This window comes from Calliopsis andreniformis, chromosome 9, assembly GCF_051401765.1.
Source record: "Calliopsis andreniformis isolate RMS-2024a chromosome 9, iyCalAndr_principal, whole genome shotgun sequence".
NCBI classification, from domain to species: Eukaryota; Metazoa; Arthropoda; class Insecta; order Hymenoptera; family Andrenidae; genus Calliopsis; species Calliopsis andreniformis.
The window spans coordinates 15,797,626-15,818,169 of NC_135070.1; the positions used below are offsets into that span (position 1 = coordinate 15,797,626).

The window sequence follows — 20,544 nt, forward strand, 5'->3', positions numbered from 1 at the left end:
TGCTCGCGCACATGCCGATGGCCTACCATTTTGCATTCAATTTTGTGCTCTTTTTAAACGAGAAATTACCTTAATCACTTAGTATCAGTCATTCCGAATGAAACACCATTTTGCAGGAGATTCTGTGCTCTTTTTGAGAACACAGCTTCTCACAGTCTCTATTTCTCTTGAGTTCAAGCATAAATTTATATATTTTCATGTCGTTAGATTGTATCTTCGCTTTTAAATCAAATTGAGATTGTAGGGTCTCAGAACCGATCAGAGGAGGGTCAACATGTTCACAGACCCATGTCCCACATATGGGTCAGGACAATTTAAATAATGATTCCTTATGAATATACTCTTACTAATAGTGGTACGTTATCTTTACCTCTTTTTATTTCATATTTCTAATAATTCTGTAGGACTTGTACCAACTTCCTGAATGCAGGCCTGAATTATCGATCGTGTTAACAAACGTAACCATGCCACGTACTCTCAGCACTCCATATCGATAAATCTTGAATCCTGAAACGCGTTCAGCTGCCAAACGCCCGCTGTCCATCCCATATCTGCGATTCCGTTTGCGTACGAGGAAGCGACTCTGATCTCGCGCAGGTCTCGCGGAGGTCACTCACTTCTTCGGGTGCTCGACCTGAGGGGTCTCGAGGAACTCCTCCAGGTACACCCTGTCGAGTGGCGAGTGTCGGTGTGGCGTGGTGGCCTGTCTCGAGATACCGGGAACCACGTCCGAGCAAGAAGCCGCTTCTACCTAATACAGAAAACCGTAAGGTCGTTCTACCTACGGTCCAGCCTCGACGAGGGTTCGGCATTTCTTGCTGAATGCCACCTGAGGATCTTCGGGGAAGGTCGGACGCATCGGTGCGCGCGCCCGATACCGCATGCTTAATTGATATTCCCTCCTTAATGAGAGTGGTAACTGGTGACATAATTGGGCCGTGATAAACGCGACCACTTTCAGGCCTGCCCCTGTCGATAATTCAGAATTGGTATCATTAAGGACAACTCTGTGCTCAATTTATCGTTGTTTTAATTAACGATCGAGAGCACCTTGCAAATGTGGTTCAGTGGCAGGAGATTTAAATTCCTGAAGCAGTGATTAAGGAAATTGGTTGCTGCTGGTTTCTCTGTTGTATTTAGGGTTGGAAGTTGAGATTGTGTGCACTGAGAAGGCTCAAAAATCTGAAGTGATTAAGCCTAAAAAGGATTCTTGAATTTATCATCGATGGAAATCTTAGATTTGATATTCTATTAAAGTAGAGATGATTTTAAACGAGTGTATAACACTCGAAGGATTTTCCAGTATGCTGGTATCGACATAATCGCGTTCCTTTAGTAGCGTTCGCGAGTTAAAGGGTGGGAAGCGAAGGACAACTTCCCTTTAAGGGTCTGGTCTGACCGATACGGCTAACGGGTTCATTCCGTTCGTAAAATCGAGAAAGAAAAGTGCAGGGTGCAGTTGCTGAGAGTCTTCTCCGATGACACCTGCTTTAAGTGCGGTTTTTAGAAGAATACCTTGAGTGATGCGTTAGGAAGCGTCGTTCATTGAAAACTATTTTATTTTCCAACGTTATATGATAATTAAAAACGGTATAGAACATTGTAATAATATTTTAAAGTGAACATTTCCGAATATTATATTATTAATTTTTGGATTTTTCCAATTTCAGGGAATAATCATGTAAAAAATCCAAACGTGCCAAGTGGTCTCAGCCAAATTGACAACAAAACGCTTCAGTGGTTTGGCGCCACAGTCTCGGCTTCGCGCAAGGAGGAAGGACCTATTTTGGTGAGTGATTCATTATAATAGTTACATAAAGAACTTAAGTAATGCATATTTGAATCCACATTTAGAATAATGAAACAGAATAACAGACAAACTACTCGTGTAAGTTGACGAAGGGGGAAAAGTTCTAAGGGAGGAAGTTGAGGGTGACGGGTAAATACAAGTTGTTACACAGGACCCCTTTAATGTTTCCTTTTTACAACTTGACGGAATTTATGAAGGTACAAAAGGCGGTGGTTACGAATAGACGAAGGGGTTTTATGAGAAATTACAGGCGTATGTATGTTCCCAGAAGACCGTGCCTTCTATTTCAGGCATCGAAAACAAACGAATTCCCATTTCGTTCTATGTTTCCGTTGCGACGTCTAAACGCCTCGCCGTTACACATCAAGCCATCTTGGTAACCTCCCTCTGTTCTGACGAATTTAAACCTCGCTTTAATTAGATATCCTTCTGGTTGTTTCATTAACATTCAGAAGCATTCAATCATTTCTACATATAACTTCCTCTATCTTCACACTAGTACCATCTTCAATTAAATTTATCTCGGTGTACACGCGTTCCATGTCCACAAAAACTGTCAAGACCTCACATCTATGAAGCTCCTGTGCACTCTTATAATTTTCAATAATAAGATAGGTAACCAAGAAAATAATTCACTCAGGAAATTTCAATAAAGAATTATTTAAATAGTTTTCATAATAGTCTAGCTTTCTGCCAGCATGCTGTCCGATTTCTGCACGCATGCGTCCGCCGACGGGCGCGCAGATGCGTTTAGCAATCAGAAGATCGCGAGTGTGGTCCGAGCATCAATCTAACGCGAAGATCTGGCCCTTCTCAGAGGCCCCGAGCCCTTCTCTTCCCCCAGGACGCGGCAGGCCTCTATGATGTAGCGTCGGCCTTATCTTCACGTGCGCTGCACTTGGCCGCGTGCGCACACGCGCGACCAAATCTATCCCGTACGCATGCGTGCATGCACATCACGCGCGGTTGCGGTGCGCCGTGCGGGAAGATTGAACAGGCGAAGAAAGGCAAAAGGAGCAGACCGCAGAGCCGACTCTGCGATTTTTCGGCCGTGATCCTCCTCGACGGATTCGCGGCAGTTTGTCTAGCGGCTTGTAATTGAATCCAGAGCGGTGGTTGCTTTTTATTCGCTGGTGCTTGTCGGTCTTAGTGCTTCCGCAGATGTTAGGGAGATTAGAGTGTTAACCTTTTTAATATTCATAAAGTTGGACATATACATCAAGCGTTTTGAATGTCTTACACATGTGTTTCAGAATATTGTAGGCTTGGAATTGAAATTTGAATGGTTAGTAATTTAGTCAGGTGAATAGCTGCAATTGAAATTGGTAAAATAGAATAGAGAAAAAGTTTTATGTGAAGAGTGTATTAGAACTAAGTCAGTGCGTCAAATATTTTTTTGGATAATGAAGTATGTTGACGTCAGACTGTAAGGGTTACGTAATGGAGAATGGGAGGAGATAAGGGAATAGGGGAATCTATTGTGTTTGAGGAATTCCTGTAATCCAACAATAGAGAAGCTTATAAATAAAGGCCCGTCTTTTCTACGTGAGAGACTTATTAGCAGCGATTATCGTTCCCATGCTTGAGTGATTTTCGCCGTAACGAAACGTCGCCATCGGACATTCTCATCCCCCTGATCGCGGCATAATGTGGGAATTATCTACTTACTCCAGAATGCGAGTACACGTTCCAGCGGCAAATGCCGCGCTGCTTTTTCCGCTCTCTCTCTTTCTCGCTTTCTCTTCTCAACTACGTTACGCGAATTAAAGATAAGTAATTACTATTGATGCAAGTAAGAAAAGCTTGTTTTTAAATTGGGAATTTTCAGATTTTTCTGTGAGCCATATTCTTTTTTTCTGTTTATCTGGTAACACTCGTAAACAAGAGCAGAAGAGAGTCATCTTTTCTAAAAGCCCATATAAAGTACCACGATCGGAATTTCGGGAAGGGTATTTATATAGAGATTCAAGTTTTTGTTAATTAATAGTGTGACCAAGTAGAAACTCCGTCCTGTCTCCTTTTACGACCGGAGGTGCATACGTGAGTCACATGTGCAATCTTGCCGAATGCTGCAACACGTCATCTATGGCGCTAAATCGATATTGTTCGAAGAAATTATTCCTCTCACGTATGAGTGACGTCTGCCTGCAAGTTGATGCACGCTGAAAGGCATAAGTCAACCCCCAAATTTAAGAGAATCTCTTTAATTAACTAGAATTACATTTTTTTACACTGCCATCGTCGAACTTCCTCAAAATAGTGGGTTTCAATTTCTTCAAATTAGTATTTATTCTAACTCACAGTTAACTTAATTGTTTCGATGAGAACACCTTCTGAGGCAATTAATCAATCATTCAGAACTTTTTTCTATCAATTATCTTCTTCTTGAAGTATAGTGTAAAGCAGAAGAGCTTATTAAGTAGACATATTGCAGTTTTTACTAACGGTACATCGTTGACAAATTACCTACACAATATGCGTCGCTGCAATCATGAACAAGTAGCGCTGTGGGAACATTATCGCAGAAGAAAGGATACTGGGGAAGTTATTTCTTTGAGCATGCGTCAATCGCGGCGCTCGATCGTCGAGGATCGCTGCAGGACGCCCATTTCCTGAGCCGAAGTAATTCACTCCGATGCATCGATGCGTCATATTAATACGAGCGTGAATACACGCTTCTGTTTGACAGGAATAACCGACGGCATTATCAGTTACTCGATCGAACAAGAAGAAAATTATGTAATTTCTCCTTGAATACTTGTTCGAATAAGTTGGGATCGGCTGTAATTTATGAATTACTGTCTGAGAGGTTTCAAAGATAGGATCGAATAAAAAATCAAGGTGTTATAGTTATTTCTATTGAAGTACATAGTAATCAAGACGACAGGTTCTTAAAGAAATGTTGATTTGTATTTTTTAGTCGCTATTGAGTTTTTTTTAGTTCTTAAAACCCATTGAGCGTCTAGATTTGATAGTCTACAGATAATGATAACTCGTGACAGTAAATGAAGATCGAAGGGAGATAAATTAGGCACTTCTCCTGCATCATTTAAAAAAAAATCATATCCTCAATTACATGCTGAAAGAAACAACCATTTAGATTGATAACCTGGTCTCTTCTTTTTCGACCAAATAAACTGGCCTCATATTTCCATCCACCATTGAACTGTCGCTGCCTCGCTTTTTGCAGCTGTCCAATTCACCGATGTTTCTTCAACTTCTTCTTCTTCCTCTTCTTCGTGCCTCCTCTGGTCTCTTTCGCGACTCGCCGACGCTTCGAAGATACAGCTTCTTGATTGCAGCCAGATGTTTCCCGCTTCCGACCTTTCTCCTCTTTTCTGCTTTCTCCAAATAAGAGAATCGTGGCGTTTTTGCTTTGCACGAGACCAACCCGATCCGATCGGGACGTGCAATGACAAAATGCAGTCGCGAAATTGGGTATCCTTGCTCTTGCCAAACAGGTTTACTTTTTTAATAGAGAATGGCCATTGCCAAGAAAATAAGTTTGTTTACTTCTCTGTTAATTCCGAAATCGCAGAATTTATCTTCTCTCCTTGGATATCAGTATCACGAGAAATTGATATTAAGAAGAAATTCACGAGGATATCTGAAAAAATTTTGTGAACTTTTTCCACACAAAAATATACTTCACCCACTTTTCTCAACCAGCAGTCTCGCTTCCATAAACATCAATTCCAACTTACATAAAAAACAACAAGAACATTGAAAGAAAGACTGAGTCAAGAAGCAAACTCCCAAAAAAGGCAAAAATCATGGGGACACGGTGAACGAGATCTCAGAAACAATCGCTAGCAATAAAATACAGCGGAGTCCTCGCGATAAAGTTGCGTCGTCGCGAGTGCTGGAGAATTCGCTGGTAAAAAGGCATCGATTAAAAGTTAAGGTGCGTTATCCAGCCAGAAACGATTGTCCCGACCTCGACGACCCAACCTGAGAGCAGAGTCTTGTATATACGAAATTCGCGTTCCCTCGCTGTTGTAGCCGCGACCTTTCCCATCCTCGTCCTCCCTTGGCTGGTTCTCGGCCCTCGCCCTCGCTGGATCGCCCTTTTTGGGGGATCTAGCAGGGATTCCCGAGACCCTGAGCCGGTCGGGATCGATGGGGCCAAGGTAGATCGAACGTTTGTCGGCCGCCAGAATGGAAATACCATTGTCAGAGGGAATCGACAGGACAATGTTTGAGAAATTCTCGTGGCCGTGCGAGAGATATTGCGAGAAGCGGTTGATCATTCTGTCTCTCGGCCAGGGGGTGCGGGTCTTTTTGGTCTTGCCCTCGCGGTGTTGTCCGCCGATTCCCCGCGATCGCCTCTTCCCTTTCACGGAGGAATTTCGACGTGGTTCGGGTTAGAATCGAATTACGGTGGGCGACGATTTATGATGGATGGTCCTGGACAGGGGATGAGGGAAGCTGTGACTACAGAATAGATAGAAAATAGAAGTAAAAAGTTGTACCATTTCTTTTTAGTATATTTTTTTTTGGTGGTCATAGAGCTGATAATATATGATATTCCAAAGAATGATAGTTATTAGTTAAGTACCTTATTTTAGTAATAGTTTTCGTTAGATATAGGGTGTGTGACTCAAATATCTTCTTAAGAAGTTGATCATTCACAATGCCAAGAAAAGGTAGAAAATGGACATCGCTCAGAGATTTATTTGTTGAAGAATATATTTCAGTAAAAGAGCCATTGATAATAATTGAAGCACGACTAGAGAATTAATATTGGCATAAGCTTATCTGTTCATCCAGCGATTCTTTCATCTTCCTCCTGGCGAGATGCAGCTCAGAAGAACCGAAGTAGGAGGATAATCCAAGGGGCAGACAATACGCATTCCAGTCGTCTGTTTTGTCGACGGGACAAATTGCAACGTCCGTTAAACGATCGCTTTTTGCTCGCGGCGGTCTTTCGTGCCCTTAGGCCCACTCACATGGACCGGCTACTTCGGCCGATTCTAATTACGATTAGTAGCACCGTGGCGAGATCGGAATTGCTCACACGAACCAATGACAAATCATGGTTAATTTTGAACCCAAAGAAAACTGTGGGGTTTTGCGTTCTTTTTTCAACCTGCATTTCTAAGTGAGAAATGCGATGCAAATCTACGTGGTGCACCTTTTATGCACGTTGACTGTGAAAAGGAATTTGGACAATGGAATTCCAGTTCGAGGTTCTGAAAAAGAACTCAAGTAAAAATTAATTTAGAATAAAATTTGAACTGATGTTCTTACCAAAGTGAACTAGAATCGAGTGAAATAATTTGATTCTGAACTCATGGAACAGCTATTGTGGTGTCACCAAATTACTCAAAAATGGATCCTGCAGCCTCCAAAATCGGATTCAGTCTGCCCAACACAAGTGCACAATTTAGCCGATCACACAGGCGGAAGTAACGTATGTATCACCAATTCTAAGGCTTGGACTGAACCATTCAGCCTAATAACCCCTAATGAATCCTCACCGCGGGACAAATTCCAACAAGCGCGCAACAAGCTCCCAGCTGAAAAGCAAAATGACAGGAGCTCCTGCCACAAGGAGTCACATTGTCCCCCGCGTTGGCGAACAGCTCCGACATCGGTCCTCGTAATGTAACCCGCTCTTCAGCCGTCAAACTTAACACTGTGCAGCAGGAGGGTGCACGATAACTCACACCTTTCTCCTCGAAAATCTGAAATATTGCAGCCGGTGTTCCCCCATGCATCGAAGCGCATTCAAACCGCGACTCGTTCGCGACAAGTCGCGGTCTTTGTCCTCCTGACAAATCCTCGCTTTCATTCGACCCAAGGGATTTCCTTCCTGGCGATTTCTCGCTAGACGATCGCGCCATGTATAAATAAGGCAATGACTCAGAAGGTGCAGAAGGTGAGTCAACGACGAAACCGAGGCGAACGTGTGCTGACTCTTCCGTGCAACCACCTCCGTCTCTCGTGACGTAAATATCCGTCCGTGGCGTCGTGCTCTGTTATCCTGTCACGGCAGAGCTCCTGGCTCGCGAGCGACGGGGTGAAGCCAGGTGAAAAATATTGTCGCGGCGCACGGACAAATTTAGCTGGAATATTTCATTCTCGTACAACTGCTGGCTACTTTTTTCTTTCCTCCCCTCGCTCTTGGCTGGCCCATTTTAAAACACGAGCGTGTCTGGCTCTTTTATGCCTGGAATGGACATTGTCAAGGTTATTGAGATGAATGGTGGTGGGTTTTTCGAGGGTTAAAAAAATTGAATTTGAGATTGCTAAATTCAATTTTTAATTAAGTAGAGAAAAGAATTGTTTTCATTCTTGAGGAGGGTCTAGGTAAAATCAGAAATTAAAAATTGATTAAATTATCTTTTCACTAAGTAGCAACTATGAATAACATTTCCTTTATTTCTTAAAGCATTCGTAGAAGATTCGTAACTATTTGCAAATCACTTGATTTCATTCCTAGTGTCTGATAGTCTCTTCCTGTTTCTGATTCGCGTTAATCCGCTGAGCTCTGAAGTTTCTTTCTCGGCTGTAGGCTCAGCGACCGTTCTCCGCCGAGGATCATGCGTTAAATTGCGCGTTACGAGGGAGGATGACAAATCGGATTAAGATCTGGCGAACGGTGGGTTCGTTTGGGGCGGCAATTTACCATGAAATCGGGGCGTTACGGTCTCGCGCTGTATATAATGTACGACGTGCCCTTGTTGGACTAATATACTGCTGAGGAGTGTTGTTTTTATGGTGTCGTAAACTGAATAAACACGGAAAATATTTTTTTTTTTATATTAAAGAGTAGCTTCTGTGAGAGGATTTTGTAAGGATCAAAATTAATCGCAAGCTACTTAAGTTTGTATCTTTAATTGAGGTCGAGTGAATGATTTACGAGGATTTATTTTTTGCTGCGATTTATAGTCCTTACGGAAGAGAATAAACGTCCTTACGCATGAGAACTGGAGAGACGAAGTAAGTGGGTGGTAGAGTTTTTATAATCTCGAGCAGTCAGCAGCAGAAAGTTACAAAATTTGTTCTCTCATTATGAATATTTATAAACTTATTTCCATGACACAAATACGATAGTGGGGAATACAAATCGACGCTCCCATTGCGTTGCAAATTCCAGGCGATTCGTGTAATCACGGTCACAGTGTTGTCAGCGTTCCATTCTGTGCCATCGATTCTTCAAAGTCACACAAAATGGGCAGTCCAAGTTCCCCGAAAACCGTCGACGATTCCACGGAAGTTGTTCCATATCGACCCCCTTAAAATACGACCGATCTATCCTCGTTGGTTAGGTTTGGGCGCAGCCGACCCGAGATGACCTCATTCGCGCTCAAGAATAACTTACTATGCCCGCCTGCCGCTTCGTTCGTAAGCGATACGATTCTCAGACATTTCTTGAAAAATTTATTGATCAATTTGAGAAAACCGAAGGAAAAAAAAGAAGGAAAACTGAAGAGACATTGAAATACAGCTTTGATAAAGAAGTTTATATTTTCTCTTGTGGAAGTGAAGAACTTTTATTTATGAATAGTCAAAATAAGTAAAGAAAATAAAAACTACAAAGTGGTTAGTAAAATTCTGCACAAAATAATCATCTGAAGTACCTAGAAATCTGTGTATCACGTATGGAAATCTTCATAGAGATATAAAAGAAGAGTATGGAAGACATAAAAACATGCACATTAAATATTTATAAGCCGAGAATATACATTTAGCGTTATCTCAGATACCTATGGTCAGGCAAAGGTCTGAAGTAGAAAATTAAGTCCACCAGTATCTCTGCAGAAAAAGCAAAGAGGCAGCAACCGTATTGGCATCGACTTCCCAGCTAGCTACAATGGAAATGCATTAAGTATTGCAGGGAATATTGCGTCCGATAAAATAGTGGTATATTGTTTTAATTTACGGTGCTATTTCTCCATGAAAGATACGGCCGCACTATAATAGCGCCGCTTGTCAGCGCGCTCTCTTTGAACCTGGAGAATTTCCTGCGTGCACACGTGCATTACACGTTTCGAACAATAAAGGTCGGCCGTGGAAAGAGTTTACAGTAGGTTGATCAGCTTCGTCGGCGATTGTTTCATCTTTATTTCGTAGAAATCACAAAAATTGTAAAAATACTAAACGACAATCAATAAAATAGTTGAGTTGCACTGATAGCTAGGTGGCTGGGCTCCCTTGGACAAGCATTCTATAGTTTAGAAGATAATCCTTATCTTTCAGAAAGAGGCGTATGGTGTACTGAGTTGTCAAGAGTTATGCTATAAGTATAAATTCACGAGAAAAGGAGATATTTGAAGAAATATTGTGTTTTCGCAGGATTCCAGATATTTTTACTCCAAAGCTTATCTCTCCTTTGGAAAATGCAGAAGGAATCGAGCAAAGGATCCCTTGTATCGCGTTCAATATGGATCGAAAAAACTTGTATCGTTCTCGGACGATACACGCGTTGAAAGGCTGCAAAGTGGTCGGCTGAAGACATTAAAGGAACCATGCCATTAGTCGAGCTCGAGTTCCTTCGAGTGGTCCTTTTTAATGAAGAGCGAACTCGGATACCTCAGCTGGCGCAATCACCGCCAGAAGAATACGGTCATCACTCGAATTATTATTGTTCCCTTTCTTACGTTTTTCTCTCGGCCCTCTTCTCGCGGCGCAATTAAAGAGGGACGTTGCGTTTCGTTGCGCGAACGAAAGGCCGCACGATTTGGCTTCTTACCGCCGAAGGGAACGCCTTTTGGAAGCGTGTCATTAGGCGGCTTTAAATTCTTCCGGGCTCTCTGACGACGAGCAAATTGCGTTCACTGCGTGCCGCTCGCCAAACGTCTCCCTTTCTGTCGTTAAATCCGCACAGAACGAAAATGGGGTTACGTAACGATGTATTTGCGAATGATGCGGCGTGATTGAGCATCCTTCAATGGCAATTTATTTCTCGTGGTTCGAGTCTATAGTCCGTTGTTGTGGATTCATGATTTTGTATAGTATTCATTAGGAATATGAAACCCTGAGCTGTCGCGTGGAATCCTAAAGAAGGGTTCCTTAGACAAATTTTGGGGTGAATTGGGGATGTGATAATAACTTAAAAAATTCGTGTATATATTTGTCGTATTTGCTTGTCTCTCATTTTTACCTGCAATGTGGAATTTTGATTCTCTCAATTGACAGTAAAATATGAAGAGATCGCTAAATTTAAATAATATCCACAAAGTATGTACATTCTTACAATCTCCTGCAGGGGATTCTTTCGAACCAGTATCGACAGCTCATCTAACAACGTTGAAACTATTCGCGTCATGTCTCGTTACATTTAATCTCTTCGAAGAGAAGAAAAAGAGAGAATCGAGGTCTTCCTGCTCGTTGCTTTTTCAGCAATCTGTGCTGGGCTGCACAATCATCATCGACGCGGCGTCGATCAGCTGTCGATTCTTTAATATCGTATCGCGATCAAGATACATCTGGGCCTCGTGTCAAGGTACAAGATCGATTTACTTTAAAGCGGCTCGGTCACGATCGATCCGCGAGCAGCTGTAACCGTGATAATCCCGACTTCCCTCTTCATCTACTCTCTTCCTTGATCGCGCTCCTTCCTCGTCGAGTGCTCTGCTCAACGAGGCGCATTCAAGGGGTTCGCTAAGGGACTGCTTTATTCGGAACGTCCGATGACCAAACTCATTCTTGTATTTCTTTGCGGCTGTCCAGTGCTATTATACATTTCGACTGGATTCGGGGATATTTTTATCCCCCCTCGTCCCGTTTATTCTGGCAGCTGTTTCGTCAGTCGATTCGCTGGCTCACTTATTTTTGACACGGGAAAGAAGCTGCTTCGTTGTCTTTCACTGATCTATTTAACGTGAAAAAATTTGTATTTATTTTTTAACAATATTTGGAGGGGGAGGGGGATAAAAAATTAGTTTTTGAGTTTCTTCAGATTGAACAATTTGTTTTAGAATGTGGTTTAGAGGAGAAATTGCGTATATTGCGTCTATGATTTAATACAGCAGATGAAGTACTCGAGTTAGTATCTGCTTACTCCAGAGCCCTGAGCCCCTTCCGTTTCGAAAGTCTCGTACGCGCAATTTCAAGCGGTGATCCTTGAGCGATTGAGCTAAACTGGCGTAATGGATAAATTGCGGTACGCATTGACACACGGTCTTCTTTTTTTCGTGTTCCTCGTTCCTGCCGTTCACCGTCGATCGATCGTTACGTTCAATTAAGTCACAACTCAACGACTTTTCGATCTTCCTTCAAAAGCTTCTACGTGCACCGAATGATCATGCCAGTTGAGTGATCGTATCTCTGGCAAAACAAAGAATACCTTTGCTATTGGATGGACAGTAAATTAATTCTATTGAATGAGAGATGGGATCCCTTGTGATGTAATTAATAACTGTGGTAACTCTGTTGTGTAGTCAACTATCTCTCGTCTTTAAAGAGTCGGAGAAATCTAATGATTTATAAACCAACAGGCATTGTATATGTTGCATATGAGACTATATTCACAATTTTTAAATTCCTCTCTCATTTATTTAACATTCGACATGTATAAATAATTCTTCTTCATTTTACACCTCTTTTTAACACCTCGAATAAACTAATTTGCATATTACTTTTACATCCATCTCGTTACACTGAGGAACGATAATCGTACACTTACACCTTTCGATTCTCGATCACGCAGCATCCCATCCGCGTGGTGGAACGATGTAACGTTGTAACCCGCCTTAATTGGCTTGCAATTAATAATGCAATGTTGCGTGGACCGGTCGCGCTGCAATGTAACACACGATCCGGGTGCATGCGGTATCAGTATGCTGCTCGTTAGGGCTCATTTACACGTGGCCGACCTTGAGAAACGATTAAAATGTTACCAGTCGCCACGATGCGTTTGTTCTCCCATGAATCTGCATACAGCCTTAATCTGCATTAAGAATGCATCGCCCCTTTCGTGTTTGATTTATCTCAGTGTTCAAATTAAACTTATAGGTTTGTCGATTCAGTGTACAGAGTTCCCTTATGACTTAGGAATCTATCAAGTTGCTTAGGATTATCATTTAACACTTGTCAGTAATGACAAATGAGTAATCGTTTATTTTTGGAAAATTGTGATATTTATTTTAGTGATGACGATCATATTTGCAACTAGTTGCAAAATTCTGTTTAGAGACACTTTAATGCAAGATACCATTAATATAGTATAATGTAATTCTTGTTATTGTTACTATTTTTTGTGTCTGTTGAATGTGGACCAACATTGAGAAGCTAAATTGTAACACAGTATTACATCATTTCTTTTTAGCGAGTCGGTCGTAACAGTCCAGAATGAAACGTGTATTTTTGGCGATTAGGGCAGTCGTTGGAACCATTTATTCAGCGCGTCCCAATCCTGGGACAAGGTTCTCTCACGCACAATCCTCGTGTTACGTCGATTATCTGTACTTGACCAGGGAGTCCAGCAACTGATGACCTTAATAACACGTCGTATAAATATACATACGTAACGGCTCGCTTTACGTTTCATCGACCAGAATTGCATCGAAGAATTTCCTTGAAACTCATTACAGCGCAAGCTTGTTACGGGGTGCGCCCCTTACATGCACAAATGCAATAAATTAAATTAATTATAGAATTCCTGGAAGTTCGACGACGACGTTAATTCGTGTCTCGCGGCCGAGATTTCTGACTCATGGCTGTGTCAATCTTGTTAGGAGTGCACCGTAGGCCCAGTCGTCTTGGCTTTGTCGCAAATTGTAATCATTCTCTTGAGTTGCGAGACGTTTGCTTGGAGGATTGTCTGTAGGCTTTGGTTAGTTTTGTGGCAAGTATTAGAGAATCATTTAGAAACTATTTGGCTCTGATTGTTCATTAAAATGAAGAAAAGCTGATAGATACAGTTCTTTAACGACTTAAGATCTTATAAAAATGATCAAATACTATTCTCTCTCCAGGAAGAAGATAAACAAGGGAGGAAACCCTCTCAAAAGAAAATAACATGTTACACCACTCAGCTCCTGTGTTCACCAGAAATATATTCCAGAGGCAGACACTTATGACTGCACCGAGAGGTTCTCTAAACATCTAAATGCGGCAGTGATTCGAGCTCTGTTGCGTAACTGAGCTAAACGCAACGACGCATCTCAAGCTGTGATTGCCTCGAACTTAATGTCGCATCGTCGCTTAAAAATTGATTCTCATTATCTGAGTAACAGTAATTCAATTCTTGAGTACCTTGGGTACCTTTGATATTCCCAATTACTGATCTGGTTACACCAAGCTAAATATCGAGAATCAGTCTCGAAGGTGTGACCAACGTTGCGCATACACGTAACTTCGATCGACATGGAAGTCCTTCCTTCCCAGAGATCGGAGGAGAGTGCTTAACGAGTAGACCAGCCGGTTGTTACGTCTAATTGCGATGGAACGGTCATTAACGATACAAACGTTCCTGTTTTATGTTCACAGGCGTGCGCCCCCAGGTACATCTGGTTCTCCCTGTCGCAGTCGAAGTACGATGACAATCGAGGGGGCAAGGACTCGGTGGTTGGAAATCGAAGGGAACCTGTCGGCACCTGCTGGGTCATTAATGGCAACTTCACTGAGTCGCATGAATTTTCACCTTGTCGGACCAGTAAGTTCTATTTCTTTCTGTTATAAAGTAACAAGGAATACAGTAACTTAATAACTTTTAAATTTTCAAATTTTCTATATCCACTCAGATTTCAATTTTCCAATCTTGAATACCCACCAAAGTTCGAATTATAAATCTTTAATATACCCTGTGACTAGCTCGTTGTTTTGGCACTCGCGTTAACCAAGCTTCCCAGAATTTATAGAGTACACAGTGTTCTCGTTCCAAAGTTAACTCGATTCGCGGAAAAAGAAGAAAAATAGAATAATCGATGAATCACTGTTGTACGTTGCGTTCACCCTGAATGCTATGTATAAACACTGGTAAACAGCGCCTGGAAACGGGAAACCCAGTTTCCTTTTCCACTTTCGCGTGTTTCGGCTCGTAAAGTTGGAAGTTTCGAGGGTAGCGCGTTCGGTTCTTGGGAGGTAAATCATGTGTCCTTAAAGGAATCTCACGGGACGAATTTCCTGCGAGGAGGATCGGCTGCGACATGTGGTCATGTCCTCTCAGGGTATAGCGAACATAAATACGTTCGGTAACAGGATATTTCCTGCCGTCCCATGTAGGTCTGCCGTGGTGTTTTAATGAGGAAAGGCGTATCGATTTTCGTCGGTGAATGGTTGCCTGTTTACGGTAATTTAGAAAGCGGGGTATTCCGAAGCGCTTGCTTCAGAATGCTACCTATGCTCCTGAGTACCTGTTGACCGAATCGATTTCAACGAGTTGACCTGTTGTTTCAAACTATGTACTTTTGTATTAGGTGAGACAAGCCTTTTGACTAAGGTTGATTAGTTTATAATAGTCTTTTATAAATCAGCATTTGGAGGTGCTCCAAGCGATTTTTGAATAGATTTCATGGAAGATGGAAGGTCATAAATAAACACTATTTTAGAGTTTTTATTTCTTCGTGCTCCGTAAATTATTTTCTTCTAGCGTGTAGCATGAATTTCAAAATATTCTACAAATTCTCAACTTTACTACTGAAATCACACGAAAGTTCAACAGTTATTGCTCCGTTATTTTTGAAGAAAGTTTATGTACGTAACAGACTCCTGCGTAAATCTCTGAAATAACAGCATCCAGCGCGTAAGTGCATTTTCTTCTCTTCTTTGCGATAATGTTCATCATTGTCAAAGATAAGCTCTCTTGGAATGCATTGCATTTTTGTCTTATCTGCTGGTTATCACCGTTAGAACAGACTCTCAGCGCAGATTTCGGAAGTTATTTGTGTGTGGTACAGTATCGCGTGTCTCCCACGTTGTTTAGATGTTTCGGAAGTCTTTCCGTTTAATCATCTTTTCTTGTCCAAAAATAAATTTTACTACAATTACAAGTAAAATTGGTAATTATAAAAATTTGAAAATTTGAAAACTTAAACGTTTGAAAATTTGAAAATTTAAACGTTTGAAAATTTGAAAATTTAAACGTTTGAAAATTTGAAAATTTAAAAGTTTGAAAATTTGAAAGTTTGAAAGTTTGAAAGTTTGAAAATTTGTAACTTTCTCAGTTTTTTTATCGATTCCAACTTTTACCAGAATTTCATTTTTATGATTTAATATATCAGTAAGATAAGCACAGACTTCAATTTGAAAATCTATAAATTAATCACCTCTGATAACTGCAGTATCTTCTGATACACATTAACCGATCATTCCACGCCCATTGTACGAGACAAATATGTACTGAAGAAAGCCTCTACATCCTCGCGGAAATGCAGCGAGCCGACGACGTTATGAGCTCATCGTCCAGAAATTCCGCGGCAAGATCGAGCAATTAAACAATTTGTAGGAGCGATGCGAGGCAAACGGTAACGTTTGCTGTTGCTTTTCCCGAGAATCGTAGCGCGTTTTTAGTCATTGGATCGCTTGCAGCTTATGACGCCGTGCCTCGTTGTCGCAACCATAGCTCCTCGCTATGCGTCGCTCATTGTTGCCTTTCCTGGAGGGAATTGCCGTGCTCGTGTTCCTCTGTCCCCTTATCTGTCTTCTTCTCCGTACTACTGTCAACCATTTGTCCGCATTCATAATGTCATAGCTGTAATTTCCTTCGGCGCGGATACTCCGTTACGCTGCTAAGTACTTGCCAGACACTCGCATTATCCTTCGAAGGTCTCCATTGTTGGTAATTAGGTATCGAAGAGTGCTCGATTCTTCGTTCACCTGTATGGATAATTAGATCGCTTACTGATTTGATATCGGTGATGAAATACGATTTATGGGACACTTTTGTAATTGTAGGATTGTAAAAATGATGAATTAAGAAATACGGTAGCTTCCAAAGAAATTATTAATGGAAAGAAGAATATTTATAGCTCTGAGATTATTCAGTAATTTGAGGCTCTTTCAGTTATTTAAAGCATCGTAAAATTAGGTACGAAACTCCATCTTATACGTCCAGTTTCACCATCTCGCTATCACTGTCATCGCATTTTGTACATTATTTTTTACTGCGTCGTTTAGCCTGCACCAAAGATATCCGCAAACATCTGTGACTACGTAACTTTTATTTCTGTACGTTTACTCACAGTTTCCGCTTGTCGTAAAGTACACTTGGAAACACCTCTATCTGCATAAACGTGCAATTGTCACCTTTTTGTACGGGCACGTTCAAACACATTTTTTTTCAAGAATGTCAACTACTGTATATCACTTAACACGCATTGAGAACAGCTCACAAATTCAGTGTAACATGCATATAACAGAAAAAAGAAAGATCTAGTTAAGGAAGTCTAACTATTTTTATTGCTAATTATTTCTTAGAAACGAACGTTCTTCTTTTTTATTATTGTTTAACCTTATCCAGGTGTAGGTATTCGTAACATTTTTTATTTGCTTCCAATTTACGTTTAAGGTTAACGTACTGCTTAAAGAGATACCGTTGTGCAAGTTGTTTTCTTGCACACAAGATATCGACGATCTGTTTTCTATAGCTGCACTACCAGAACGAAAAATCGATCAGTCGACTAATGGCGTGCAAAGTGTTAAGTATGCTACAAGGAGGAAAGAGGGGCATGGTTAGCCGCTACCATGTAAAAAGAGCTTTTAGAGCGACGATGGAGGTCTCGAAGCGGCATGAACACGACATTTATGATTCACACTCTGTCCATTACCTTCGATGTGCAAAGACAGTGATTGCAGTGAGACGAAAGCAGAACTAGTCCGATCTGTTCTTCTTGAAACAGCGATTCCGCGGAAATCAGGCTGTTATTACGCCGTGCAGTTTCTAGCACTCCCCTTTAAGTGGTCGACCATTTCATCTAAGTTTGGTATCGTGCATTAGACGTTTCTTTTTACGTCGACCAGGAAGCAGAAAACTTCTTCAGAGCTTGTGTCAATGAACATCAATTTACGGAGCCTTATACGGTGGCTCCTTAATCGTAATTACATTATTAGCACTTGTTCTTAGTATTATTCCATGAATTCATGTAAATGGTTTGTAATTTCCCTAGAGCCTCTAGGTATTGACACATTCTGTATCACTCTACATCCATCTACTGATTACTACTGTACCTGAGACACTCTTAAAATCTTTTCCAATACCTTACCATATCATTAAAAAAATTGCAAAATCTTAAACTATGCTGACAGCCTTATCCAACCCGCATAATCATTTTCGTCCACTGCAAAACCTGGTATCATACTTCCCTTAAAGATAACCCTAGCCGTAACACCACCACAAAACTACCCCTATTTCAATATGATTGACATCACTGTGCGACCACCATAGCGTTCTTGTACGATAATCGTTGCACTTAAACAATGACCGCAGCGTTTGTGGGAGACGTGGCTGACGTCAAGTGAAAGTGGCAATGAATTGCACTAACTGCATTCCTCGATGAAAGCCGCCCACTCGTCAAGGCGGCTTGACGGTGTCTCGCCTAGGGAAAAAAAATCGTAATTAGAAGGCGCCATTGCCTCGGGGGTCCACTAACTCGGCACACCGTCCCAACAAGGCCAATTAACACTTGATCCTGTTTGAATTACGATCGCGTTACCGATCTCCCGCGTTCGCGTCGCGGCACCGTGGATCTCTTCTTTGCCGCGGTTCCATTAAAACGAATTGCCGCTGACCGCCGACGCTATTATTCGTGGAGGCCAATAAAAATCACGGGCACGAAGTATGTACCAAAGAGTGGAATGCTGGGGACAGGATCTTGAATTCCTCTTTGCAACGAGAACGATCCGTTTTTATTGCGATTTTATTGCGGCATGCGCCACGTCCACCAAGTGGCTGGAATTGCCTGAGAAAGATAAATATCGTGGCGTTTAATTTGTCTCGAGAGCTGTTTTTGCTCGATTCTTTCGAACTCGGTTTTCTCTTTATCTGTGCGGATAAGTTTTCTTCGATAGCTTCGCAATGGATACGAATGGGGGTGGAAATGGACGAGACAGAAATGATTGAGATGTCTCTCGGTTTTATTGAACTATAATTTTGTCTTGAGTGGATGAGATTGGGTATTAACGTTTTTAGTTTTCTAAGAAGCTTGGGTTTTTTTAGATAATTAGTGACCAATTATATTAATCATTGTGCTGTAATAGAGTTTGTTGTGGATTGAACGTTCGCAATGACCTTCACATTTTTTGTTGGGAACAAAATAAGTTCAGTAGACGATATTTAATCGTTCGACACACACACACATTTACGTGGAATCGGAATTACAGTAGCTCCATTCATTTCGCGTAAGTCGATTAAGGGTCGCGTGTGCAGTGCGAATCCTTTCACCGTTCTAACTTCTTTCTAAACTGTAATTTCTTCCACGCAACAAGATTTTCTCTGAAACGCTATTGGCTTTGCAAATATTTTTTAAATTCAATCATCTTTATTTAAAAAATGATCCCTTTTCAAATAGTACAAAATATTGACTGTCCAAGGTTCACAAATATTTTTTCAAATCTAATGGACCAGAATTCGAAGAAAGTTGAAAACTACTTTTAATCAAATCGCTAATTGAAAATCACGAGTATTCATTTTCTTAATTTGCCCAGCGTTTCTTGTATGAAAACACTCGTGGCACTTGTCGTGGGTCCAAGTTCGAGTGCAGGGCACTCTCTCACTGACAAGAATAGCACCCTCGCAAAGCATCTAGACACGAAGGGTTATAAATAGATCGACCGGAGACGATATCACCTAATCGAACCTGCCCTTTGTCGCTTAACACGTCTCCCTCTGGTGAACACGACGAAGTACAGCTACTTTGGACACATAAAGTAATCAGAAACAATTTAACGAAAGCAAAATAATTTACCATATAACACTGTATACATTTTTTTTCGAGTTCCTCGTCCCACAAAAAGAATTTACTGTGCTGAAAATTACAAAACTAGTGCTTCTTTCTTTAAACACCAAAATCTTAAAAAGTGGTCTGCATATTTTGAAAAACCCTATATCTCAATTCACTCAAGACAATCGCTTCTTCATCACATCTCGAAGCCTACAATTTTACCAAAGCAACCGATCCTTAATCTATCACTCTGATAGATCATTGAACTCTGTTCACCCCACATTTCCCTAGACCACAAAGTCGAGTTTCAATTGTAGTCCCGTCGCGTAGGGAAAATTAAAGGCCAACTTCAGCGACGTAGATCGCATCCGTATGCACGCGAAGAAACGTCGGCGCCGATCGATGGCTTCATGTCTCCTTTTTTCCTTGCTCGACACGGCCACGGCATCGTCGCCGAGGACCGATTGATGTAATTGCGTGACTGGCAGCTCGTCTAAAGTGACCGATCGACCGTCAGAGTCCCTTCGTTGCCGCTCATAACGTATGTTCGTAGTACGTGGCCGTGTAGAAGGCACGGGGATCCCACCGGATATTCTCCTATACACGCGTCGCTTTCTTACTGGCCTGCCCTGCAGCTCGCATTGCGTCGCCTCTTCTGTTGGCTGCACGATTAACCTTTTCACATTGGAATATCGTACGGTTTAAAAAAGAATCATTTCAAGGTGCATTCAGTTTCACCTGTTTGGGGGATGGAAAATTGAAATCTGGAGGGGTGGAGGTAGAGAGGGTTAAAATTCATCATCTTCGAATTTCTTTTTAGATTATACTAATATACACAGTTAGTAAAAAAATAAATTGGGAAATAAGTAGTAGAGTCTTGGATTCTTCTGACTTCTGAGTCTCATT

The 20,544-nt window shown here is 41.4% G+C and overlaps 1 protein-coding gene across 3 annotated transcripts in view; it reads left to right on the top strand.

The window, feature by feature from the left end:
- Positions 1-20,544, top strand: part of If (integrin subunit alpha inflated) — a 61,337-nt gene that overhangs the window by 21,987 nt on the left and 18,806 nt on the right. For 2 of the 3 annotated variants that reach the window (XM_076385039.1, XM_076385040.1), the window contains exons 3-4: positions 1,671-1,789; positions 14,249-14,414. In XM_076385039.1, the coding sequence (XP_076241154.1) occupies positions 1,671-1,789; positions 14,249-14,414 (285 nt within the window). Of the gene's footprint in view, positions 1-1,670; positions 1,790-14,248; positions 14,415-20,544 lie in introns of those variants that run through there. The other variant, XM_076385041.1, reaches the window with a different exon arrangement.